Source organism: Primulina tabacum, chromosome 11 (assembly GCF_025594145.1).
Source record: "Primulina tabacum isolate GXHZ01 chromosome 11, ASM2559414v2, whole genome shotgun sequence".
NCBI lineage: Eukaryota > Viridiplantae > Streptophyta > Magnoliopsida > Lamiales > Gesneriaceae > Primulina > Primulina tabacum.
Window position 1 is genome coordinate 14,096,954 of NC_134560.1, and position 26,321 is coordinate 14,123,274.

General features: G+C 31.7%; 3 protein-coding genes and 1 long non-coding RNA gene across 5 annotated transcripts; 2 read left to right on the top strand and 2 right to left on the bottom strand.

Annotated features, from left to right (window-relative positions):
* Positions 1–956: 956 nt before the first annotated feature.
* On the top strand, positions 957–1,778 carry LOC142519650 (uncharacterized). The gene has a single exon (XM_075622685.1). The coding sequence runs from the start codon at positions 957–959 to the stop codon at positions 1,776–1,778; it is 822 nt and encodes a 273-aa protein (XP_075478800.1).
* A 1,822-nt stretch (positions 1,779–3,600) lies between these two features.
* Positions 3,601–4,576, bottom strand: LOC142519352 (uncharacterized). 2 transcript variants are annotated; one of them, XR_012813758.1, is made up of 4 exons: positions 4,426–4,576; positions 4,298–4,354; positions 4,054–4,229; positions 3,601–3,964 (listed from the first exon to the last, which is right to left on the bottom strand). XR_012813758.1 is itself a non-coding variant. In XM_075622341.1 (3 exons), exons 1-3 carry the CDS (start codon positions 4,428–4,430, stop codon positions 3,710–3,712), a joined length of 561 nt encoding a protein of 186 aa, XP_075478456.1. In that variant the 5' UTR covers positions 4,431–4,576; the 3' UTR covers positions 3,601–3,709. The 2 variants fall into 2 exon arrangements, 1 of the variants encoding a protein (XP_075478456.1); XM_075622341.1 differs by having other exon boundaries at positions 4,054–4,354.
* A 153-nt stretch (positions 4,577–4,729) lies between these two features.
* On the bottom strand, positions 4,730–5,641 carry LOC142519543 (uncharacterized). Its single transcript, XR_012813790.1, has 3 exons — positions 5,573–5,641; positions 4,925–5,513; positions 4,730–4,828 (listed from the first exon to the last, which is right to left on the bottom strand). It is a non-coding gene; the product is annotated as an uncharacterized LOC142519543 (long non-coding RNA).
* Positions 5,642–11,837: 6,196 nt separating this feature from the next.
* On the top strand, positions 11,838–22,187 carry LOC142518188 (flavonoid 3'-monooxygenase CYP75B137-like). The gene is made up of 3 exons (XM_075620907.1): positions 11,838–12,797; positions 13,066–13,131; positions 21,437–22,187. The coding sequence occupies exons 1-3, from the start codon at positions 11,955–11,957 to the stop codon at positions 22,058–22,060; spliced, it is 1,533 nt and encodes a 510-aa protein (XP_075477022.1). The 5' UTR covers positions 11,838–11,954; the 3' UTR covers positions 22,061–22,187.
* Positions 22,188–26,321: the final 4,134 nt, after the last annotated feature.

Consider the following 26,321-nt stretch of genomic DNA (forward strand, 5'->3'; position numbering starts at 1 on the left):
TGGATCGTAGTAACACAGACGAGTTATATGATGAAGCACATAATGACGCAATTGAGGTCGAGGCAAATTTGGTTCAAAGCAATGACGCAAATTTGGATGCGGATGTGAATATTGATAATGACACATTTTCATTCACGGATGGTTCAAACTTGTTTGTTGGTCAAGAGTTTCCAAACCGAGAAGCGGTGAAAAAAGAGCTAATTAGAATAAGTTTGGAAGCTTGCTTTGAATTTGAGACGGTTAAAAGTAGCCAAAAAGTGTACACCGTAAAATGTGTAGTGTCTGATTGTAAGTGGAGAATCTGGACCTCTTTGATTAAGAATGATTCACGTGCATTTTCCGTTCGAACATATTGCAATACACACACATGTGGTTTGACTGGGAGACGAAAGAGAATCCGTGGAGCGAGTTCTGTTGTTGTTCGTGATATGTTGGTGGATAATTTCCAAGGTCATCCAGTGCCAATTGTACCAAAAGCGTTGATGGCGATGATGCGCAATAGTATGAATGCTGATATATCATACTACAAGGCTTGGAAAGGGAAAGAACTAGCAGACAATATGTTGAAAGGTGATCCTACACAGAGTTTTACTAAATTGAGTTGTTATTTGCACATGGTTGAGCAGATGAATCGAGGAAGCATAATAGACATATTTGTTGATGAGAAAAATCGATTCAAGTATATGTTTCTTGCTTTTGGTGCATGCGTTAGAGGATATCGAAGTATGCGAAAAGTTGTATCAATTGATGGTATGTGGTTGAAGGGCAAGTATAATGGTGTTTTAATGGTGGCATCGGCACAAGATGGAAATTATCATCAATATACTTTGGCGTGAGGAATCGTAGATGTCGAGTGTACTTCTTCGTGGAGTTGGTTTTTAACCAAGTTGTTAGAAGTAGTACCAGACGAGGATGAATTGGTGATAATTTCTGACAGGCATCAGGGGATCATTAATATGGTTTCTACTGTCTATAGAAATGCGCATCATGGTCATTGTACGTGGCATTTATCCCAAAACATGAAGACTAGATGCAAAAAGAAGGGTGCAACCGAAATGTTTTTGCACATTGCAAAAATTTATAAAACTTTCGAGTTTGATATTGCATACAATGATTTTAGGAATAGATATCCTGAGGCAGCGCAATATTTGGACGAGAGAGAATCACTTGATAGATGGACTCGAGCGTATTGTCCGAAGACCAGTTACAATATTATGACGACAAACGGGGTTGAGTCGATCAATGCTAGACTACTTGAAGAAAGGAAGCTGCCAATCATTGCACTCTTAGATTCTTTGCAGAAACTGGCCTCATCTTGGTTTGCCCGATATCGCCACGCATCAATTGCAAGTAACACTAACTTGACCCCTACGATCGAGGGGAATCTTCGTAGCAGGTTCACAGATGCCCAAGGAATGCAATTTTTTGAATTAGGATGTCTGGAGTTTGATGTTAGGAGTCGTGGACATTCGGCCATAGTGGACCTCGAATCAAAAAGATGCACATGTCGAGTTTTTGATATTGATAGAATCTCATGTGCTCATGCCATCGCAGCCAGTTGGTTAGCGAAGATTGATTTATATGATATGTGTTCAGAGTACTATTTTACGATGTCATGGTGCATGGCTTACTCAGAGACTGTGTATCCCGTTCCGGAAGAAAATGAATGGCCACACAACATTAATTTTCCATTGGTGTTGCCTCATTTGTTAGAGAAGAGAGTTGGCACAAGAAAACAAAACAGAATTCCTTTGATCGGTGAATTCAGCAAGAGATAGCTTGACGGACGACCAAAGTTTTATTTTTGGTCGACCATGAGCCTAATGGTCGACCATTAGCTTGATTGGTAGACCATAAGTTTTTTTTGGTCGGCGTTCAAGCTCATGATCGACCATTAGATTGATGGTCGACCATTATTTTTCTTTGGTCGACCATCAAGCTCATGGTCGACCATTAGTTTTCTTTGGTCGACCATCAAGCTCATGGTCGACCATTAGTTTTGTTTTTTTAAAATAGATATTAATAATTGTCGAAAATATGTAACATAATTGTGAAATTAGGATAGTTGTGAGATTATGATTCCGTTATTCATATGTAAATTAAAACATGTAAGGTAATGCAATTATGATTCATATTTTTTGTTGTGAGATCGTTGGCAGATCGTGACACATGTCAATTATTACATATAACATAATCGTGAATTTTTTCTTCATATTTTTCAAAAAATAACAAAATAGTTTGATTGTGATTCCACGATTCACAGTTAACTTAAAACATTTAACATAATCCCGTTTTTTATAATGTAACAAAATACTGAGATTGTGATTCGGTGATTCATATGCAAATTAAAACATATAACATAATCCTGAAATTACGATTTATATTTTTTAAAAAAATAACAAAATAGTTCGATTGTGATTCCACGATTAACAGTTAACTTAAAACATATAACATAATCATGTTTTTTATAATGTAACAAAATACTGAGATTGTGATTCAGTGATTCATATGTAAATTAAAACATATAACATAATTCTGAAATTACGATTTATATTTTTTTAAAATATAACACAATATTTCAATTGTGATTCCACTATTTACAGTTAACTTAAGACATATAACATAATCCTGTTTTTTATAATGTAACAAAATATTGAGATTGTAATTCAGTGATTCGTATGTAAATTAAAACATATAACATAATCCTGAAATTACGATTTATATTTTTTTAAAATATAACAAAATAGTTCGATTGTGATTCCACGATTCACAGTTAACTTAAAACATACAACATAATCTTGTTTTTTATAATGTAACAAAATACTGAGATTGTGATTCAGTGATTCATATGTAAATTAAAACATATAATATAATCCTGAAATTACGATTTATATTTTTTTTAAATGTAACATAATTGTGAGATTGTGATTCAGTGATTCATATGTTTTTTATATGATGAATCATGAATTTACGGGTCTAAACACTAAACCCTAAACCTAAAGAACAATGGTCGACCAAAAGGAAAGTGGTGGTCGACCAACAAAATCTAATGGTCAACCATAAAAGGTAATGGTCAACCATTCTAGCTTTTTGGTCGACCAGACAAGCTATTAGTCGACTAAAAAAGAGAGTGGTCGACCAAAAAAGTCTATTAGTCGACCAAAAACGAGAGTGGTCGACCAACAAAAAAACCCCAAATAATTACATAAGAAACAATGTTCCAATAATTACATAAAATTGTCCGATACATCACAATAATCACCAATCATTAAGGAATATATTACAAGCTAAAAAAATATTTAAACTCAGATACTAATCTATCATTTAAAATTAGTACTACTTGCGCACTCTTTCTAGACAAAGAGTATCCAGCAACAGCTAACACAAATGCTCCCGAATCTTCACTGTGAAAAAAGAAAAAAATGAGAAGTTAATATTTATTGTAACATTAAAAAAAAGAATAATGAAGTTATTATATTTTAAATAGAAAGTTGACAACGTACTGTATAATCTTGGCACGGAATTCATCATGTAGTTTTATATTCCATGGCCTCTCGGGGTGTGGGTTGTTCCCAACAATGGATAGCAGAGCAGCGTTTTTAAGTATAGGCTCTATTTCTTCATTCAGATCTTTGAATTTGGGATCGTGCATTCGCTGCAAGTCATATATAATGCACTTATTCACCCCTGTCACGAGTTTTAGCAAAAATCAGCGCCGATCTGTGTAGACAGGGATGAGAATTCTTCGTGCCTTTTCCCACGAGAGACACGGCCATTCTGGATCACTACCTTTGACTTTGCTCACAATCCGTGCCAGATTTATTTTGAAACCGATATCTTTAGCTTCGGCCAAAACTGAGATCGCAGTGTAGAAATTTCTGCCCATCAACGAATCATCTGCCGACATCACTTCAGGATGTCGGATCTGCATCTCAAGCAATCCACGGAGAGCTTCGCCGATGTGCTGAATTCAACATAACAAAAGGTTTTCAATGTTTTAAAATAAGTTCTCTACAAATTTAAACTTTATAAAATATTTATTTAAAAGCTTACAGAGACAGTGACACGCGAGTTTGCGATCGCCATGGGCCCATAGAACGAATTCTCATATTCGGTGTAAAAACCTTGAATCCTACTAGGCGAACGGTCGAGCATCGATGCCCTAACTCGCGCAAGCGAGTTGTTTACCTTAAGTGTCACGTTCTCCGCAAGTGGCCTCACAGCGTCATCTATAAAATGATTAATTGTAACAACTTTAATGCAAATATGAACAATAAACAAGGTATAGTTTAATAACCTCTCGACGTGGTCGCCTCGCCTCCTGACAGACGCGCATCTGGAGTCACTTGAATATCTAAAAACATAAAGTATATTGTTTAATATACTATACATAAATATAAATATAAAAAATGTGCATTATCTCACTTCATGCGGACTCCTCTGGAATGCCTTGAAGGTTAGGCTCAAATATCTATTGGGTTTGGCTACTACTGCCAATTTCCCTACCCAAATTATCAGCCACACCTAACAGCGTACATTCAACAAATTAAAATAATAACAACTTTAATGCAAATATGAATAGACAAGGTTTAGTGTAATAAACTCTCGACGTGGTCGTCTCGCCACCTGACTTACGTGAATCCGGAGTCACTTGAATATCTAAAAACAAAAAGTTTGTTGTTTAATATACTATAAATAAATATCAAATCAAAAATGTGTCTTAACTCACCTTCTGAGGACTCCTCTGTAATGACCGGAAGGTTAGGCTCAAATATCTCTAGTGTTTGGCTAGTACTGCCAATTTCCCTAGCCAGATTATCATCCACACCTAAAAGCATACATTAAACAAATTAAAATAATAATGAGAATTCTACTAAATCATTCTATTAAATAAACAAAAATATAATTAATAAAATTAACTCACCAAAATCTGCCTCGGATGCTTTCCTCTTCCGCCCTCTGCTATAGGCTATGCTATAATCTATGTCCTGCTGCACTGGCATGTTAGACCTCATCTCAACAAAACCAGCTCTAATCTGCTCAGTCAAACTCAATCTCAACTCATCGAGACCAAGATTGAAACTCGATTTCAAGTCATCTAGAGCTTGATTTATATTCCTGATACACGCTCTGATCTCAATAAATCATGCTGACATCTTAACATGCATAGACGTAACGGAATCCTCCAACGCAGTCAATCGCCGCTCGAAACGATGCTCCAAGGGTGATGGGCGGCGGGAAGGATTGAGTCCAAAGTGGACTCTAGGACCCGTACGCATAGGAGAACTGATGCTAGAGCTGGATCTATTGAGATCACCAGGACGGGTGCCGGAAACGTCAGGAGATGCATGTGCAGAAGGCGTGTACTGGACATAGGGAGTTGAATGTGCAGAATGCATGTGCTGGACTGAGGGAGACTCCATAGGGTGCTCGCTACATATGACTGTCTGACCTTGCCTCCAGAGCTCGAGTACCCAAGTGGTGACCGCATCGGGCGCAGAATCAACAAAATCCTCGGTCATATAATACGCTGAAACGAGCTTCTCGGGAGTAGGAGTCAAACATCCAAGACAATCCTACATTTAATTAATAACGTATCAGATTAACTAAAAATTAAGTACACATTTATTATATCAAATCAATTCATATACTTATATCTATAGCACAATCACCAAAGGCTGCAGTGACATCAACAGTAGTTGGGGCACGGTTTGACGGCCACGTGTTAGTCACCCACTGAAACATCCTGGGCAACATCAAATCGTCCACATCTCTTCTCCTTGCAAACTTTTGTGCCACGCTCGGATAATATTCATAAGTGAGGATCTGTAACATAAATTTAGAACAATGTTATTAATAGAAATAAAGATAACAAATCCAGTTTTAACATTCAAAAAATAATATACCTGCAGAGGCAGCACAAAACCACCGACAAGGAAGCTGCCATCAACTTCTTTCCGACCCCGTATCTCGGTGAGGTAGTTATATCGCCCTAAAAGGTCCTTCTTCAAACATCGGACCGCATCACGAAAGGCTACTCTACCCCACGGATAGCTGTTAAACCTATCCAAATCATCTATAAGCCTCAGGTATTTAGGGTCCCCTCACCGAACACAAAACAACAGAAGTAAAGACTAGCCATCTTCAACTTCTCCACGTCTATACCAGTCTCATTCTGCACTTGAATACTCTTCTTTGCCTCCAATTCACTCAAAACAATCTCAGACTTACCGCCAAAGTGTCTGGAGCCAAAGACACCTCCCTCTGGTACATCTACAGGCTCTGTACCGCAATCGAGGCCGGTTATTAAACAATACTCTAACAAAGAAAATCTAACCGGCCTCTTGCGCACCACCATCCAAAACTCATCACTACCCGTGTCAACTATCTGATTACTCATCAAATACCACATAATTTGACTAGAAATATTTAAATCTCTATGATACCTAACCAAATTACCAAAAGGAGACTGCTCCAAAAAAAGGGCTCTCTCGTTGTTGTTGAGGTAGTGAAAAATCTTCTCCAAAACCTCTTTATATCTTGATTCGAGTGTCAACTTGCAGCGAAAAATTGCATCCCTGCCTAGTTTTCTCGGCAAATATACCTGTCACAAATACAAATATATTAGAATAAAAATTAATGTTACACTGAACCAGCAAGCGTTGGTCGACCAACCCAACGTTTGGTCGACCACTGCTTCTTCGTCGGTTGACCAGAGCTTCTTGGTCGACCAAGCGAGGGTTGGTCGACCAAGAAGCCCTTTCTGCCTCAACAACTCAACACACACACCCTTTCTTCCTCAACACGACGGTTCTACCATTTTTTTCTAACACAGCACGAAGAATCAAATAACAGAATAAAAGTGAACATATCATTTTTTGGTCAGCCATTTCTCGGATGCGTTGCAAAAAAATAAATTGAAGAAGGGTTTCGTCGATTCACTTGCGCGGATTTAGTCGACGGGAAAACGAGGGCAAATCAGTCGACTGCATAGGGTTGAAAGTAAAGTGAAGAAGTTTAGAGGAGTGAAGAAGAGTTAATCAATTTTAAACTTAAAATACATGGACATTTACGTAAATTGACATCTCAATCCTTTTTTTTAAATAAGTCCCAAACGACTCCCTTTTCCCTAAATTTCCTAGATAAATTCGTGGTTTGCTTCGGAATTTTACCCTTCGAAAAAGCTAGTCATGCAGATTAATCCATCACAGTCACAAATTCGGACACAGATCCCATACAGTTTTAATAAAACAGCACATGGTACTGTGTGCCTACATGGCATTTCTTTTAATTTTTTTTATTCTTCTCTTTTTTTCACTTTTTTTCCCTCCATTTTCTTTTATGTTAAATTAATAATTTTACAATTAAAATTACTATATTAAATTTTTACATTGAAAAATCGTATCCATTTTTCGAATTAATGAGTATTATTAATTTTTTTTTTCAACGAACAAAATTTTTAACAATATAAAACTATTTAACATATTAATGCTTAAATTAAAATTTAGAATATTTCTAACATGCAATATCAAAAACTAAAATTCAACACCATATTTTCATCAAAAATAAATAATTCTTACATAAATTCATAATTTAAAATCCCGATACATTCTTCAATACTTTTTAAATAATTATTGATTAAATATTTGATATATATATATAATCTCCTAATTTAATACATATCAGAATCATATATTTAAAAAAAATTAAAATAATGTTAAAACAAAGCCACAAGCAAGAAAACAAAGAAAAATTCATCATCTTTATCAAGAATTATTGAATATAATGAGCTAAAACCTAATCTTACATGGTTATACATGCATTTATATATATATACATACATATATATACAAATTATATATATATATAAAATTCACACACAAATCTCCTACAACGATAATATTTAAAGGTAGTATCGGTAACCACAAGCAATACACATAATTAATAAGAGTTTCAGATAAATAACAACATAAAAATACAAAAAAAAACAAAATCAAATAAAAAAATCAATAGCCAAACAATTAGAAAAATAATTAGACATTTAAAGGAACAAGAAAATCGAACCTTGTATGTTATAGTATTTCCTGTAAAAATAAATCTACTAATTTAATACATATCAGAACCATATATAATTTTTTAAAAAAACTAAAATAATGTTAAAACAAAGCCACAAGCAAGAAAGCCAAGAAAAATTCATCATCTTTATCAAGAATTATTGAATATCATAAGCTAAAACCTAATCTTACATGGTTATACATGCATACATATATATACAAATTATATATATATATAATTCACACACAAATCTCCTACAACGATGATATTTAAATGTAGCATCGTTAACCGCAAGCAATACACATAATTAATTAGTTTCAGATCAATAGCACCATAAAAATACAAAAAAATAAAATCAAATAAAAAAATCAATAGCCAAACAATTAGAATTAGACATTTAAAGGAACAAGAAAATCGAACCTTGTATGTTATAGTATTTCCTGTAAAAATAAATCTACTAATTTAATACATATTAGAACCATATATTTTTTATAAAAAAAATTTTAAAAAATGTTAAAACAAAGCCACAAGCAAGAAAGCCAAGAAAAATTCATCTTCTTTATCAAGAATTATTGAATATCATGAGCTAAAACCTAATCTTACATGGTTATACATGCATACATATATATACATACATATATATACAAATTATATATATATAAAATTCACACACAAATCTCCTACAACGATAATATTTAAAGGTAGCATCGGTAACCGCAAGGAATACACATAATTAATAAGAGTTTCAGATCAATAACACCATAAAAATACAAAAATAAAAAACAAAATCAAGTAACAAAATCAATAGCCAAACAATTAGAAAAAAAATTAGACATTTAAAGGAACAAGAAAATCGAACCTTGTATGTTATAGTATTTCCTGTAAAAATAAATCTACTAATTTAATACATATCAGAACCATATATATTTTTTAAAAAAAACTAAAATAATGTTAAAACAAAGCCACAAGCAAGAAAGCCAAGAAAAATTCATCATCTTTATCAAGAATTATTGAATATCATAAGCTAAAACATAATCTTACATGGTTATACATGCATACATATATATACATACGTATATATACAAATTATATATATATATATATAAAATTCACACACTAAATCTCCTACAACGATATATTTAAAGGTAGCATCGTTAACCGCAAGCATTACAAATAATTAATAAGAGTTTCAGATCAATAGCACCATAAAAATACAAAAAAACAAAATCAAATAAACAAATCAATAGCCAAACAATTAGAAAAAGAATTAGACATTTAAAGGAATAAGAAAATTGAACCTTGTATGTTATAGTATTAACTGTAAAAATAAATATACTAATTTAATACATATCAGAACCATATATATTTTTTTAAAAAAGTAAAATAATGTTAAAACAAAGCCACAAGCAAGAAATCCAAGAAAAATTCATCATCTTTATCAAGAATTATTGAATATCATGAGCTAAAACCTAATCTTACATGGTTATACATGCATACATAAATATACATACATATATATACAAATTATATATATATATATATATATATATATATAATTCACACACAAATCTCCTACAAGGATGATATTTAAAGGTAGCATCGTTAACCGCAAGCAATACACATAATTAATCAGAGTTTCAGATCAATAATACCATAAAAATACAAAAAAACAAAATCAAATAAAAAAATCAATAGCCAAACAATTAGAAAAATAATTAGACATTTAAAGGAACAAGAAAATCGAACCTTGTATGTTATAGTATTTCCTGTAAAAATAAATCTACTAATTTAATACATATTAGAACCATATATTTTTTTTAAAAAAAATTTTAAAAAATGTTAAAACAAAGCCACAAGTAAGAAAGCCAAGAAAAATTCATCTTCTTTATCAAGAATTATTGAATATCATGAGCTAAAACCTAATATTACATGGTTATACATACATACATATATATATACATACATATATATACAAATTATATATATATATATATAATTCACACACAAATCTCCTACAACGATGATATTTAAAAGTAGCATCGGTAACCGCAAGCAATACACATAATTAATAAGAGTTTCATATCAATAACACCATAAAATACACAAAAAAACAAAATCAAATAAAAAAATCAATAGCCAAACAATTAGAAAAATAAATAGACATTTAAAGGAACAAGAAAATCGAACCTTGTATGTTATAGTATTTCCTGTAAAAATAAATCTACTAATTTAATACATATCAGAACCATATATTTTTTTTAAAAAAATTAAATAATGTTAAAACAAAGCCAGAAGCAAAAAAGCCAAGAAAAATTCATCATCTTTATCAAGAATTATTGAATATCATGAGCTAAAACATAATCTTACATGGTTATACATACATATATATATATATATATATATATATATATATATAGCATCGTTAACCGCAAGCGATACACATAATTAATAAGAGTTTCAGATCAATAACACCATAAAAATAAAAATAAAAAATCAAATAAAAAAATCAAAAGCCAAACAATTAGAAAAAGAATTAAACATTTAAAGGAACAAGAAAATCGAACCTTGTATGTTATAGTATTTCCTGTAAATATAAATCTACTAATTTAATACATATCAGAACCATATAAATTTTTTTAAAAAAATTAAAATAATGTTAAAACCAAGCCACAAGCAAGAAATCCAAGAAAAATCCATCATCTTTATCAAGAATTATTGAATATCATGAGCTAAAACCTAATCTTACATGGTTATACATGCATAAATAAATATACATACATATATATACAAATTATATATATATAATTCACACACAAATCTCCTACAACGATGATATTTAAAGGTAGCATCGTTAACCGCAAGCAACACACATAATTAATAAGAGTTTCAGATCAATAACACCATAAAAATACAAAAAAAAAAAATCAAATAAAAAAATCAATAGCCAAACAATTAGAAAAAAAATTAGACATTTAAAGGAACAAGAAAATCGAACCTTGTATGTTATAGTATTTCCTGTAAAAATAAATCTACTAATTTAATACATATCATAACCATATATATATTTTTTAAAAAAATTAAAATAATGTTAAAACAAAGCCACAAGCAAAAAAGCCAAGAAAAATTCATCATCTTTATCAAGAATTATTGAATATCATAAGCTAAAACCTAATCTTACATGGTTATACATGCATACATATATATACACATATATATACAAATTATATATATATATATATATATATAATTCACACACAAATCTCCTACAACGATGATATTTAAATGTAGCATCGATAACCGCAAGCATACACATAATTAATAAGAGTTTCAGATCAATAACACCATAAAAATACAAACAAACAAAATCAAATAAAAAAATTGATAGCCAAACAATTAGAAAAAGAATTAGACATTTAAATAAACAAAAAAATCGAACCTTGCATGTTATAGTATTTCACGTAAAATTAAAAAATTTTATATAATTGAGTGAGAGAGAAAAAACGAGAAAAAAAAAAAAACTGGACAAAAGAAGACCAGATGAAATAGTTGAGAGGAAAAAAATGTTTATATTATTTCTTATAAAATTGTCTGTTAATGTTCGCTAATGTTTGTGGAAGATAGAAAAAATGGAGAAAAATAGAGAGAAAACAAAAGAGAAAAAGTTAGGGGAAAAAAAGTTAAAAAATAGAATAATAAAAAAATTAAAAGAAATGTCACGTAGACACACAGTATCTTGTGCTGTTTTATTAAAACTGCAGGGATCCGTGTCCCGCCAATTCATATCTTTTCCAAACTTCCAATTATTCAATACATATCCATCTGTTATCGATAGAATCTAAGCCATAAATTGCTAATATATTTGGTTCTTGATAATTGGTTCTTGAAATTTCATTGCTAAAATGGATCAAGGACCTGTCTTCTCCTCTCTGGATCAATGGCCGCTGATCACTTTTACGGTAATCGCCCTTGTCGGAACATTGTGGCTTCTCCTCTCAATCTTCAAGAAATCGATCACGGAAACTCCGCCACTTCCGCCGGGGCCGAGGGGGCTTCCCCTCGTCGGGAACCTCCTCTCACTCGACCCGGAGCTGCACACATACTTCATGAATCTGGCTCGAACCTACGGGCCCATATATTCCTTGAAGCTCGGCAACAGGACAGGCATCGTGATCAGCTCCCCCACCTTGGCTAAAGAGGTTCTCAGAGATCAGGACACCGTTTTCGCGAATCGGGACGTTCCGGTGGCGGGGAAGGAGGCTACGTACGGCGGCAATGATATTGTATGGAAACCGTACGGCCCGGAATGGAGGATGCTGAGGAAAGTGTGTGTCGTGGAAATGCTAGGTAAGCACATGTTGGATTCTGTGTATTCTTTGAGGAAGAAGGAGCTCCGGCAGATGATAAAGTACATGTATGAGGAGGCGGGGGCGCCGGTGAATGTGGGGGAGCAGATGTTTCTGAATGTGATGAATGTGATCACAAATATGATGTGGGGCGGGACGATGGAGGGAGAGCAGAGGGCGGTGCTGGGGGCGGAGTTCCAGCAGGCCGTGAGGGAGATGACGGCACTGCTGGGGATGCCGAACGTGTCGGATTTTTATCCTTCATTGGCGAGGTTTGACTTGCAGGGAATACAGAAGAAGATGAAAGTGTTGGTGAAGAGATTCGATGGGATTTTTGAGAGGATAATTGGTGAGAGATTGGGGAAGGAGACTACTGAAGAATGCAATGATTTCTTGCAGGTAACTTTTTTTTTTTAATTTCTTTTTAAAAAAATTATTTGGAACGAGTTCAATTTTGTTAGTACAATTTAAATAATATCATTGTTTTATGTGAAGAAACAATATTAAAAATAAATATATTTTTGGGGGATGAGTTTAGACCAATTTCATCCGCGATTCTTCGAAAAAAAAGCTCGAGAAATCTTATACGAAAATCCTATATTTTAAATTAAAAATATAAAATACAGATTCATCCTATATTAATGGTGGACTTTGTAATTAAATTCAGGTTATGTTGAGGCTGAGAGATACGAATGTGGATTTCACCATGACCCATCTCAAAGCTTTACTCATGGTATGTTACTATGACTATAATTATCATATATATATATATATATATATATGATTTTTCTATATTATACTTCTCGATTTTAGTATATGTATATGTCGACTTGAGATAACATAAACATTTCAAAAAGGGAAATGAATACTTTTTGTTGATCATACATATGTACCAAATATAAGGTTAGCTAAATCAGACTAATCAACCAACTCTGAGTCGAGATCTATGGAGCTTGTAAGAGAATTCTGAATTTTCTCTAAATTACTTTTGAGTGAGCTTGAGTTCGAGTATATTTTTTTTAATGTTAGATATTCAGAGCCATGGAAATAGTTTGGATAATAATTTAGCACTTTTTATTCAAATGAATATTTTCGGTTTTAAAGAAACTGTTCAAAACAGTTTGAATGAAGAATATGATTTACCTGATAATTTAGATTTATTGAATAAATGTACTATTCCTAAGATAGAATCTAAAATGATCTATAAGTTAGGAACCTTTGAAAAAATTGGTTTTAAACAAGTAGTTAAAACTACAGAATCATCAGTACCTCTTCATGATAATGAAGGATTTGTTCAAATACAGTTTAATAATGAACAAAGAAGATTATTGCCATCTTCTATCTATACTAGATCAAGATCTAGTCATTCTTTTATTTCGCCTTTAGATTATTTGGTGGATATTCCTCAAACTTCTAGAGCTTCTACTTCTCAGATAAGAGAAGATGTTGAGTCTCCTGTACAAGATACAGTAGATGAATTAATTATTAATCAAAATAATATTGTGTATAAAAGTAACTTTCAAAAAGTTAGAGAAACTGATACAGTTTCAGAAATGAATTTTAGTATTTAATGGATAGTAAAACTAAAATTGATTTTACTAAAGGATCTCTTGCTAGGGCAAGGATCAATGCAGAATTTTATTTACCCAAATGGGAATCTTTCAGAAATTGGTACTTTAAAAGTTTTTCTGAAGATGAGTTTAATTATATTGTTGTGGAATTTTATAAATATTGTGAAAACCAGAATAAATTGATTCATTTTGTTCCTTGGTTTTTTAAAACATTTATTATAGATTATATTTCTATTCTTGAAAGAAATTATAAACTTTCTTCTGGACAGATTCAAAAATCTGTTTATCCTCCTCAACAATCTTTTATTATAGAAAAGAATAATAAAATTTTAAATTTTACTGCTTTTTCTAAATTATTTGAAAATGATATGTTACAAATAACTGTTAAACATATTAATCAGATAATTGAAAAGCAGAATTATACAAATTTGTATCTTACGATAATAGGAGAAGAGATAGTTTCTCTTAAGGACCGTATTGATAAAATAATTCTGGCTATTAATCAAATTAAACCAGATGTTCATATTCAAACAAAAGAAGAAGAAAATAATATTGTTTCTATTGCTACTTCTTCTATTCAATCCCCTCCAGATATTAAGGATTTTAAATTTAAATCTTCTATTTCTGATATAGAAAAATTATTAGAAGAAAAATTTAAAAATCTGAATTTGAATACTCTTAATGAAGAGTTTGATAATGATGATAATTATTCTGATGAAGAAATTAATAAAATTAAATGGACAGATAGACCTACCCAAACCAAATATTATTATAGTAGACCTACTCCCATGGATGTTCTTATTGAAGAACAAGAATATATATTTGCTAATAGTTATAATGGGAAAAGTATTTTTGAATGGAATATTGATGGTTTTAGTGATAAACAAATTTATAATACTGCTCACAGAATGCTTATGTATAGTACTGTGTGTAAAACTTCAGGCAATACTGATAAAAATATTGCTAAGATGATTATATCAGGTTTTACTGACCAACTTAAAGGTTGGTGGGATAACTATTTAAATCAATTCCAAAAGGAAGATATTATTAATTCTATTAAGATTGAGAATAATATTCAATCAGAAAATGTTGTTTATTCATTAATAATGACTATGATTGAACATTTTACTGGTAAATTCACTGATGATAGTGAAAAGATTCGTACTTTATTAAGTAATCTAAAATGTAAAACACTTACTGATTTTAGATGGTATAAAGATACATTTTTATCTCGTATATATGAGATACCAGATTGTAATAATAGTTTCTGGAAAGCTAAATTTATAGATGGTTTACCTTTTCTATTTGCTGAAAGAATTAGAAAAGTATTAAGAAAAGATGAGATTAATATTCCATATGATAATTATACTTATGGAAATTTAATTAATACTTGCATTAAAGAGGGTTTAACTCTCTGTAATGAATTAAAATTAAATAATCAAATTAAAAGACAGAATTTACTTGAGAAAAAACAATTAGGTAAATTTTGTGATCAATTTGATATAGACTTACCTAATAAAGGTAAGAAGAAAAATAAAGAAAAAGATGAAAAACTTTATAGAAAGAAAAGACATTTGTCTGATAGGCAAAGAGATAAAAAGAAGAAAAGAAAAGAAAGCCGTGATTTACGGAAAGAAGAAAAATACAATAATAAATTAATAATTTGCAGAAAATGTAAAAAGCCAGGACATTATGCTAATCAATGTTGGGCTAAAAACAAAATTAATAATTTAGATATAGATGATAATCTAAAAGAAACATTATTTTTAAAATAATAATGGATTCGAATAATAATTCTGACAGTGAAACTGAGAATTCTTCAGAATATTATATTTCAGAAGAAATAATAGATAGTGAATCAGATATTTCTAATGATTTAAATGAATGTAATAATTGTATACAAGGAAAATCTTGTTTAAATCATATAGAAGATAAAAATGATGAATTTTATAAACTCATGTCTCAATTTCAGGATTTAAATATTAATGTGTTAACTAACAATAATATTTTAGAATTCCTTAAAATGATTAAGGATCCAGTTTTAAAATCCACAATTATTGATCAAATGGAGAATACTGCTTCAACTAGCAATAATAATAATAATATTCTTGTTAAACAAGAACAAGCTTACTCTATGAAAGAAGTTAAAAATCTTCTTCAACAGAAATATAGTAAACAGAATCCAGTTACTATACAGGATTTAGTTAAAGAAATAGAAAATCTTAAAGAACAAGTAAAAATTTTACAACACCATAATAATAGTTTAAATTATCGTGTTTCAATCATTGAAACTAATAATAATAATTCAGTTAATAATTCTGATAGTTTTGATAATCTTCAAGATATTTCTTTTCCTGATCCAGATAAAAAACATTTATCTGTTTTGAGCATGATCATATCTCAAAAATGGTACATTAATATAACATTATTAATTGAAAATTCTTATAAAAAGAATTTCATTGCTATGATTGATAGTGGTGCAGACTTAAATGTTATACAAGAAGGATTAATTCCTACGAAATATTTTCATAAAACCACCCATTCTCTCTCTCATGCAGGAGGAGAACCATTAGAAATAAATTATAAATTACCAAAGGTTTATATTTGCAAAAATAAAAACTGTATTCAAACCAGCTTTTTATTAGCAAAAGATATTTCTAGCCAACTTATACTTGGTCTTCCTTTCATTTATCAAATTTATCCTTTAACTTATGTTGATGAAACAGGTATTATAGGTACTTTTCAAGGTAATCCTATTTTCTTTAAGTTCATAACTAAACCTGTTCATAGAATTCTTAATGAATTACAAGAAAAGATTGATAGGAAAACTTTTCAGATTAATTCTTTAAAAGAAGAAGTTAATATATTAACTATAGATGATAAATTACAGAATCCTAAATTACAGGAGAAAATCAAACTTATTTATAATAAGTTCTCATTAGAAATATGTAATGATCTTCCAAATGCTTTTTGGAATAGAAAGAAGCATATTATCTCTCTCTCATATGAAGAGAATTTTGATGAAAAGAATATTCCTACCAAGGCTCGTCCTTGTCAAATGAATTCTGAATATTTAGAATTATGTAAGAATGAAATTCATTCTTTATTAGAAAAAGGATTGATAAAGCCTTCTCAATCTCCTTGGTCATGTACTGCTTTTTATGTTAATAAACATTCTGAACAGGAAAGAGGTGTTCCTAGATTAGTCATAAATTATAAACCACTTAATAAGATTTTAAAATGGATTAGGCATCCTATTCCTAATAAAAAAGATTTATTAGATAGACTTGTTAATGCTATCATATTTTCAAAATTTGATTTAAAATTAGGATTTTGGCAGATTCAGGTAAAAGAATCTGATAGATATACAACTGCTTTTAATGTTCCAATAGGACATTATGAATGGACAGTAATGTCATTTGGCCTTAAGAATGCCCCTTCTGAATTTCAACAAATTATGAATGATATTTTTTATAATTATAGCAATTTTATAATTGTTTATATTGATGATATCTTAGTATTTTCTAATGATATTGAAATACATTTTAAACATTTAGATATGTTTAAAACTATTGTTATTCAAAATGGACTTGTTATCTCAAAATCTAAAATGATTTTATTTCAAACCAATATTAGATTTCTTGGTCATATGATTGAAAAAAGAAAAATAATTCCTATACAGAGAAGTATAGAATTTGGTTCAAAATTTTCTGATATTATAACTGATAAAACTCAGTTACAGAGATTTTTAGGAAGTTTAAATTATATTTCTCCTTATATTAAAGATCTTACTAAAGATTCTGCTATCTTATATGATAGATTAAAGAAAAATCATTTACCTTGGTCTGAAAGACATACAATAGCTGTTAGAAATATTAAGGAAAAGGTTAAAAACCTTCCTTGTCTTATGCTTGCTAATCCTCAATGGATAAAATTGTGGAAACAGATGCTTCAGATATAGGTTTTGGAGGAATCTTAAAACAAAAAGATCCCCAAAATAAACAAGAATATCTCATTAGATTTTATTCTGGTAAATGGAATAATGCCCAGAAAAATTACTCCACAGTAGCAAAAGAAATCTTAGCTATTGTCAGATGTATTTTAAAATTTCAAGATGATTTATATAATCAAAAGTTTATTATAAAAACTGATTGCAAATCTGCAAAATTTATGTTTAATAAAGATTTTAAACATGATGTTCTAAACAAATGTTTGCAAGATGGCAAGCTCATTTAGCTCCTTTTGATTTTGAAATCATTTATAAGAAAGGTGAAGATAATCACTTGCCAGATTTCTTAACTCGAGAATATTTATCCTAATGTTTTCATCTACAGATATGTATTCCCGAGGAAGAGGAGAGTCCTCTTATAGAAGGCGAGGAGGTAGGGGAAAACCCCCTAATATCATTGCACAGCATGGAAAACAGAGGCTTATAGACCAAAACTTATCCAGTTCATCAGCCAGTAATACTGAGCAAAATAATGAGTTATACAATGAATTTCAAGAATTCTTGAAACAAAAGAGAAGTAATACTGATTCTCAATCTTCAGCATCATATGCTAATATCATAAAAGATGATGATAATGATTCAGCTCTATATACAGAGACAAAACATCGAGAATTGATTCTTCTTATAGAAGAAAAAGATACCCAATGGGAAAAAACTCCATGGACTATCATGGAAAGATATCTAACCAATACATCATATGTATATGGTTCCTACAAGTAAAGAGGATTTTATGAAAATCTTCTGATATCTACAAAAAGTATTGACATAACTCACTTTTTCAGTAATACTCAGCAGAAAGGAAGTTATAACTTCTCAAAGTTTATAATTAAGAAGATTATATTGAAAGTTTTAATAAAACCTTGTTTTATGAAAATGAGAAAAGAAAACATACTTGGTTTTTAAAGATTTGTGAAAATGTTTTTCACTACCCAGTTCCAAATTGGTTTTTAATATGGTGGAAGATTTTTGGTCCATCCGCAAAGATTTTGCCAGAGGTTTTTATAAAACCCATGAATACTTGGTTAAATGTTTCTCCAAGTATTAAAAAATCATTTTCTGAACATTGGATCGATGGTAAGACTCTATGTCTATTTTTCATGGAATTTGGTATCCCATGGATCTGGAAATGGCAGCCAGAATTCGGTCACACTGATGAAGGTATCCCTTGCATATGAAGGGTCAGTTCCACAAAATTCTGGGACAAATTATTAAGAGATGATCCAGAAACTGGAAAACCATATGGTTATGAAACTCTTAATCAAATGGAAGAAAAAATTTCTTTATATCAACAAGAAAAGGAGAAAGCCTCTATGAGTCCTTTTAAGATTCTTACTCAGAAATATTCTGAAATATATTCAAAAGACAAAATGATTGAGATCTATATTGAAGAAATGAAAAAATATCTTTTTCAGAATATTGGAGGTTCTGATTCCAAATCAGATAAATCTATGGCGTCCGAATCTAGTGAAAATCAATTTATTCATCTAATGAAGATGCAAGATGCTCAAGACCCTGAGGATGATATTCCTCAATTTTCCCAAATAGATGACATTTTTGAGAAATTGAAAAATTCTTTAAAAGACAATATTAAAGATGATTAAGATCATCAGGAGAAGAATCTGCAGTTGGTGGAATATCACATCTTATCATGACATATCGTGACAAAAAGTGGGTGGCATATCACTTTTACTTTTTGAATTTTGTAACCATGTTACTATTTGCTTTAATAAAGCATTTACTGTTTTTATTTTAAGATGGAATCCGGGGTTTGATGTCCGGCTCTTCTATCTATAAATAGGTTCATTCTGTGTCTTTAGAAGGACACGGTTGAGTTTGCTCCCCTCTATTCTCTCTTGTAAAAACCCCTCTGAAGTATTATCAATAAAAGTTTGAAGTTCTGATAACAACTTTGTAAGTTCATACTGTTTTTATTTTCTGTTTTTATTTACTGTTTTAAATTTTTATTTTTCATAAGTTTAGCCTGAATGACAGGCTAAAGTATTCGTGCTAAATTATTACCTTACTATGACATGATCTATATTTATTTGTTCTTGAGATCAGATTGAGATAATAAAAGATCTATTTAAATTTTTGGAATTTAATGTAATATAAGAGTCTTTGGTTAGAACATAAGGTAAAGAGATGAACCAGGAAATGGTAAACACAAGGTTCGAGTTTAACCAGGAAAAATAAATTCATGTTGTAGCCCTTTAGCCTGCTTAGCCGAGAGATGGCGTTTAAGGCGTTCATGGGTGATTTTTTATGAATTTATGATTCTGAGGTGGACCTCGGTAAAATCCTCTGTTGTTTAATTTCTTTGGTATATCTTTATAAATCCTTCTATGTTTTGTAAAAATTCCAAATATGAATTTTATATTTATTTTATTCTGGGATTTAAATTCTTCCTTTTCTTAGCTCAATAAGAGTTGAAGATGGTATATAGGCTGGAAACCAATAACCTCCATGTGTGCGAAAGCCACTAAGAAAAAATTTGGTATAACAATACCACGTATCATATTCATCATCTTGATCCCAAGCCCCAGATTATATATATCCATATTTACGATTTTTATATGATATGTTGTCAAAAAAGTTTTTTTATAAAAACATTTTTAGTCATTTTTTAACGTGTTACCAATATGGTGCAAATGTAAAATTAATGTATTGTTGATGTATGTAATGTCGGCGATACTCGTGAAATGACTTAAATTTTCAATTTCAAAAAATTGAAGACAAAAACTTGTGTGAGACGGTCTCACGGGTCGTATTTTGTGAGACGAATCTCTTATTTGGGTCATCCATGAAAAAATATTACTTTTTATGTTAAGAGTATCATTTTTTATTGTGAATATCTGCAGGGTTGACTCGTCTTACAGATAAAGATTAGTGAGATCGTTTCATAAGAGACCTACTCAATCAAAATTGAAAAATATACAAGACTATTATTGATTGTTCACAATACAGTGAACTAAAATCACAAAAAAAATAATATATACAGAATCAAAATGGCAACGTTCTCATGACGTTATTCTGTCTCAATTATCGTTATTAGTATTAATCAATGTATTAAATTTACCACCAAATTAATGAACTCAATTTTGGGAGTTGGATGAAGTAAAAAATTGCTACCGAAATAAATGTATATAAACAAACAACTATCAATACACTACGATTAATTTTTAGGACCTATAAATTATATAGACCAATGGGATAAGTTGTTTTTTTTTAAAAAAAATAAGTAATGAGTTGCATTTGAGAAGGTTAAATGGATTTAACCTCAAATTCGTCTAAATAAAAAAGAATATTTAGATGCTGTTTATTCTTCGATTTCAAATCAAGTTTCTCCATCTAATCTCCATGTTTCGAAATCTCCTCGAAATCCAAATATCGTGGTCCAAATATATCCTCTGATAATTTTATGACAAAATGGTAATTTTAATTTGTATGTATACACGCAGGACATGGTGGTCGGAGGCACTGAGACAACTTCGAACTCGGTGGAGTTTGCCTTGGCGGAGATGATGGCCCATCCCCAGATCCTCCGCAAAGCCCAGCAAGAACTCGAAACCACTGTCGGCAAAAACAACATTGTCGAAGAATCCCACGTCCACAATCTCCCTTACCTCTACGCTGTCATGAAAGAAACCCTACGCCTTCACCCAGCCCTCCCACTTCTAGTCCCCCACAGCCCCAGCTCAAACTCCACCGTCTCCGGCTACACCATCCCCAAAGGCTCTCGAGTTTTCATAAATGTCTGGGCCATACACCGCGATCCGGATATATGGGAGAACCCATCGGAGTTTCGTCCGGAGAGGTTTCTCGATGGGAGGTGGGATTACAGTGGGAATGATTTTCATTACTTCCCATTCGGGTCTGGACGGAGGATCTGCGCTGGAACGGCGATGGCGGAGAGGATGTTCATGTTCTCCCTTGCTTCGTTGGTTCATTCTTTTGATTGGAGTTTGGCCGGAGATAGTCAGAATGTGGATTTGGAGGAGAAATTTGGGATCGTGTTGAAGAAGAGGATGTCTTTGGTTGCGGTGGCGACGCCCAGATTGGCTGATGCTGGCTTGTATGAGTGAGATTTGGAAGCTGCAGCCATGGAAACAGAGCTGCCATGAGTTGTGTTATTACTGTCAATTTTCTTTTCAAATAGTTCAACACTCTATTTTAGTAAATTTACTTTAACCCCAATAAATCATGTGAGTCTATCGATCCCAGGGATGTAATCGAGTCGAGCCGAGCCGAACTCTTGAATAGTTTGAGCTTGGTTCGTTTATAATCGATCCAAGCTCGAGCTTTATTTAACGAATATATGCATGACTCACGAGCTTATTCAAGCCTAAACAAGTTTAATAAATATGAATTATACATTTAAATTTTCATTAAATTAATTAAAAAGTAAATTATATATTTAAAGAAAAATATATTATTCTTATTAAAATTTGTAAATTTATTATAATAAATAAATTTAATAGATTTTTTTTATATTTCATAAATAATATGCAAAATCAATAAATCAAATATCAAAACTATTATTTTTTCATCTAAAAGATTACACATGAACTTATCAACTGAACATGTTCACGAGCTAACGAGCCGAATACTGTAAAGCTTGAGTTTGGTTTATTTATCTTAACGAGCCTCATTAAACGAGCTCAAACGAGATTTTATCGAATCGAGCTTCGAATAACTCACAAACGGTTTGGTTCGTTTACATCCTAATCGATCCTGACAATTTTTTGTTTTAACTTAAAAAAACCACTAAATCATAATGTGGTCCATATCCTCTTTTAATTTTATAACAATTTTTTCGAATTATATCAATACATTAACGGAAATATAAAAAATCAAACAATGCATAATAATCAAAATATTTATACTATAATTGAATAATTTGATCGAAGATATCCTCAATGATTACTAAGAAAAAGCTTGTTTCGTAGTTTTAGAGCTAAAAATATTAGTCCAGATTGTATATTATAGTTGTCCGGTAATTTTTTTATCAATTAATACCATAGCTAATATATTTAATATTTTTTGTGGCATAGTTGATTGGAGAAAGTTTGGATGCTCAAGTTCGTTATGTACTTATTATCGTAATTGAAATAATCAAAATTTTACAAGCAATTGAGTATTTGGGAAGCATTCATCAATTTTCTTAAGGTAATTCACTTAATGAATTGCCGATTTTGCTTAGTGTTTTAGTTATTTTCGCCTTGTTGTTCATCCGATATCCTTTTTGAACAGACTTGTCGTTATGATAATGACTATAATAGTCATTCGTAGATTTATGTTTGTTATAACTGAACCGCTTAGGTGGCAAACTGCGTGAATCAGTTGAACTCTTTGGACTATATCCAATCCCGTGCCTTTTATTATTGTTCATATTTTCAATCGGCTTTTCAACCATCTTACTGGTTTCATGTTGTTCATGTACCATAACCGATTTAGCAAAGTGAATGTATTTCCCTTTTGCATGTATTCAGTTCTAGCATAGTACCGCTCGTTGAAGGTTCATCTTGACTGTTAAAATCTAAACCAGTTTTGTCCCCAATTGATTTATGTAAATCTTGAATTTCAGTCAACTTGTGTGATGACTTGTTCCATACTTGAATCAGATCAGTTAGTATTGAATTTTCGGACTTCAACTGCTGAATCAAGGATTAATTCTCATCCTTTTACGTTGTCAGCTTATCAATCTCCTTTTTGATATTCGACATCTCAACTGATTGTGGACAATTAGTTTCAGTTTTTCATTTGTAGGATCAGTATGCTTAGCTTTAGCTTGCTCAAAGGAGAGAGCAAGCTTACGATACTCATTTTGTAAGGTCCAAAATGAGATAACGTAATCCAACTGCTTGCGAATCTAGGAAAAAAAGAAATGCCTAATTAAATTATTTTAATTGCATTAATTAAATGTGGTAGATATGTTTACATGTTTGAAATATGATTTTCTATTAGAATATATAAAACTGTGTTTTTTTAAAGGGTATTCGAGACGCGATCGAGGAACTGAGACCGGGATCGTAAAAGAAAAATATTTTTATTAAATGATTATTTTTAATTATTTGATTAATATATGGTATATTTGATATGAAATTTTCGAAAATGATGTCTTTTCAAGTGTTTTTACGCGTCGAGTCGTATTTTAAACCGGTATTCGATTTTTGACGAAAATAAGGACTTTTTGAGAACTCAGCTTATATTTTCGAAAATTTTCCTAAACGAAATATTTTACTTACTTTCTAATGGCCCTATTACACCAAGGTTTTTAGGTCAAGCTTTCCGCCTTATTATTTAATACCAAAGATTGATTTCTAAATCCTAATCTACAACACAAAACTCACGCACACCAAGCTCTAGGTCCTAAGGTTGCTCTCGGCCACACACACAACACACATTAGCACATTCACGTCGGTTTTGAGGCACAAAAACGCAACAAGCTTCCTTCCCCGTCTCTCCGCCAACGTCCCTCGCGTCAAGAATTGTTTTTCATGCATGAAATACGCAAATGCACATCTTAATCTTCCTTCACTCATCGTTTATACCATACTATGTGTATTTATACATGTGTGTATGAAAAATATGATATCCTTCCTTTTATTTTCATTTTATGTCATATACATGTTAAAATTTGAGTTTTCACGCTTTTAAATTCATGTTAATGATGCACAAACGGGATGCTATAGTAGGTTCATCAAAATGGACGAATTTCAGTGTGTTTAAGAGTCCATAGGGGCCACGATTCAAGGTTGATTGAGGCAAGGCTAGGGCTGCACGATTTTTGGGTTGAGGAGAACTCGGGTTTCGATTTTAGGGCTCTTGAAGGGGCAGGCTGTGGGCTGCTGTTGGGGCACGTCCAGGGGTCATAAGGGGGCTGAGTCATAGTGTAGAGCCCAAAATCAGTACACGCAAAACCCATGCATTTATTTAAATTGCTAAATTATTTATTTAATTTTAACATGATTTTTACGATGCATAATTTATGATCTTTGCATTAATTTAAATTATTACATGTTTATTTGATGCACGTTAAATGTTTTCTTGAGTTGTATGTTTCAGGCGAACATTCGATGCAAGATCGGGAAAAGATACCGATGACGATTTAGGCGATTTATGAAAATGTGATATTTTATTTCAAGTCATGAAAATTTGGTATTTTTAAAAGATTTATGAAATTTTAAGCATTTTAAAGTCTAATTTAATTCATTAGGGGATTTTAAGATTTTAAACTTTTAAAGTTTATCACATGTGTATTTCATTTTTAATTAGGGGATTGTAGTAAAGTTAGTATTGTGTTAGTAATTTAATTAGCATGTTAATTAATTTATTGAGCAAATTTTCCCTATACAGACCACATTCACGCACACCTGCACACACACACACACATACACGTTTCATTTCATTTGAGAGAAAAACCTAGGGTTCTTAGGTTATCCCAGCAGCCAACCTTGCCCTTCGAAATTTCCAGCAAACTCTCGTTGGTTTTTAGCAAGAAAACGTGCAGCAATCATCTCCCGGTCATCCCCCGTGATCCACCACGTCGGTGTTCGTCATCTTCGAGCGTTTAATCGCAAAAACATGTATATTCTTTTATTTAGCATTGATCTTGTCATAATAAGTATTTTGATGCGTGTTGTATGCAAAATCCATGTATGTTGTGCAAAAATTTGAGCAAAAATGTTTTGAAATGATTTTGGATCAAAATTTTAGATCTCAAAAACGAGTCTATTGTCACTTCGAGTACATTGAATTTTCGGTCGACATTCTGGAAAATCTTTCAACATATAAAACGTAGTTTTTTCAATACCTTCGATTTGACAGTAAATTCGCAATTTTTGGACCAGAAATGAGTGAGTTATGATCATTTTTGTGTGACTGCTCGAACTGAGACGTTTTTAAAAATATGTTCTTCATGTTTCTTGAGTTATTTGGTTGCATGCTTCGTTGGGAATCGCCAAGTGGTCATTGCTGCATTTAGGTGTGTCATGTGTTGTGATCAGTCGTGTTTCGGTGTTTCGTTTCGAGTCGGTACGGGTTTGGTTGCATTAGAAGGCGTAAGGAAGTGAATGGGTATAAGGTGACATTTTTGGGTTAAGTTCGCGCAGGGTTAGAGCCGCAGCTCTGCAGTAGCAGCGCTGCAGCTTCGGCGCTGGACAGGCGTTACAGTGCTACTCCTCAGCGCCTAGGCGCTTGTTCTGGTATCTTCGGGCTTCGAGTTTAGGTGCTATTGCTTCCTTTGGGTACTAATACGTCGTTATGTCTAAGCTTAGTGAAGGTTAGATTAGACTTTATGAAGTTTGAATAGGGAACGTTGGACTATGGTTTAGGCAAGGTCTG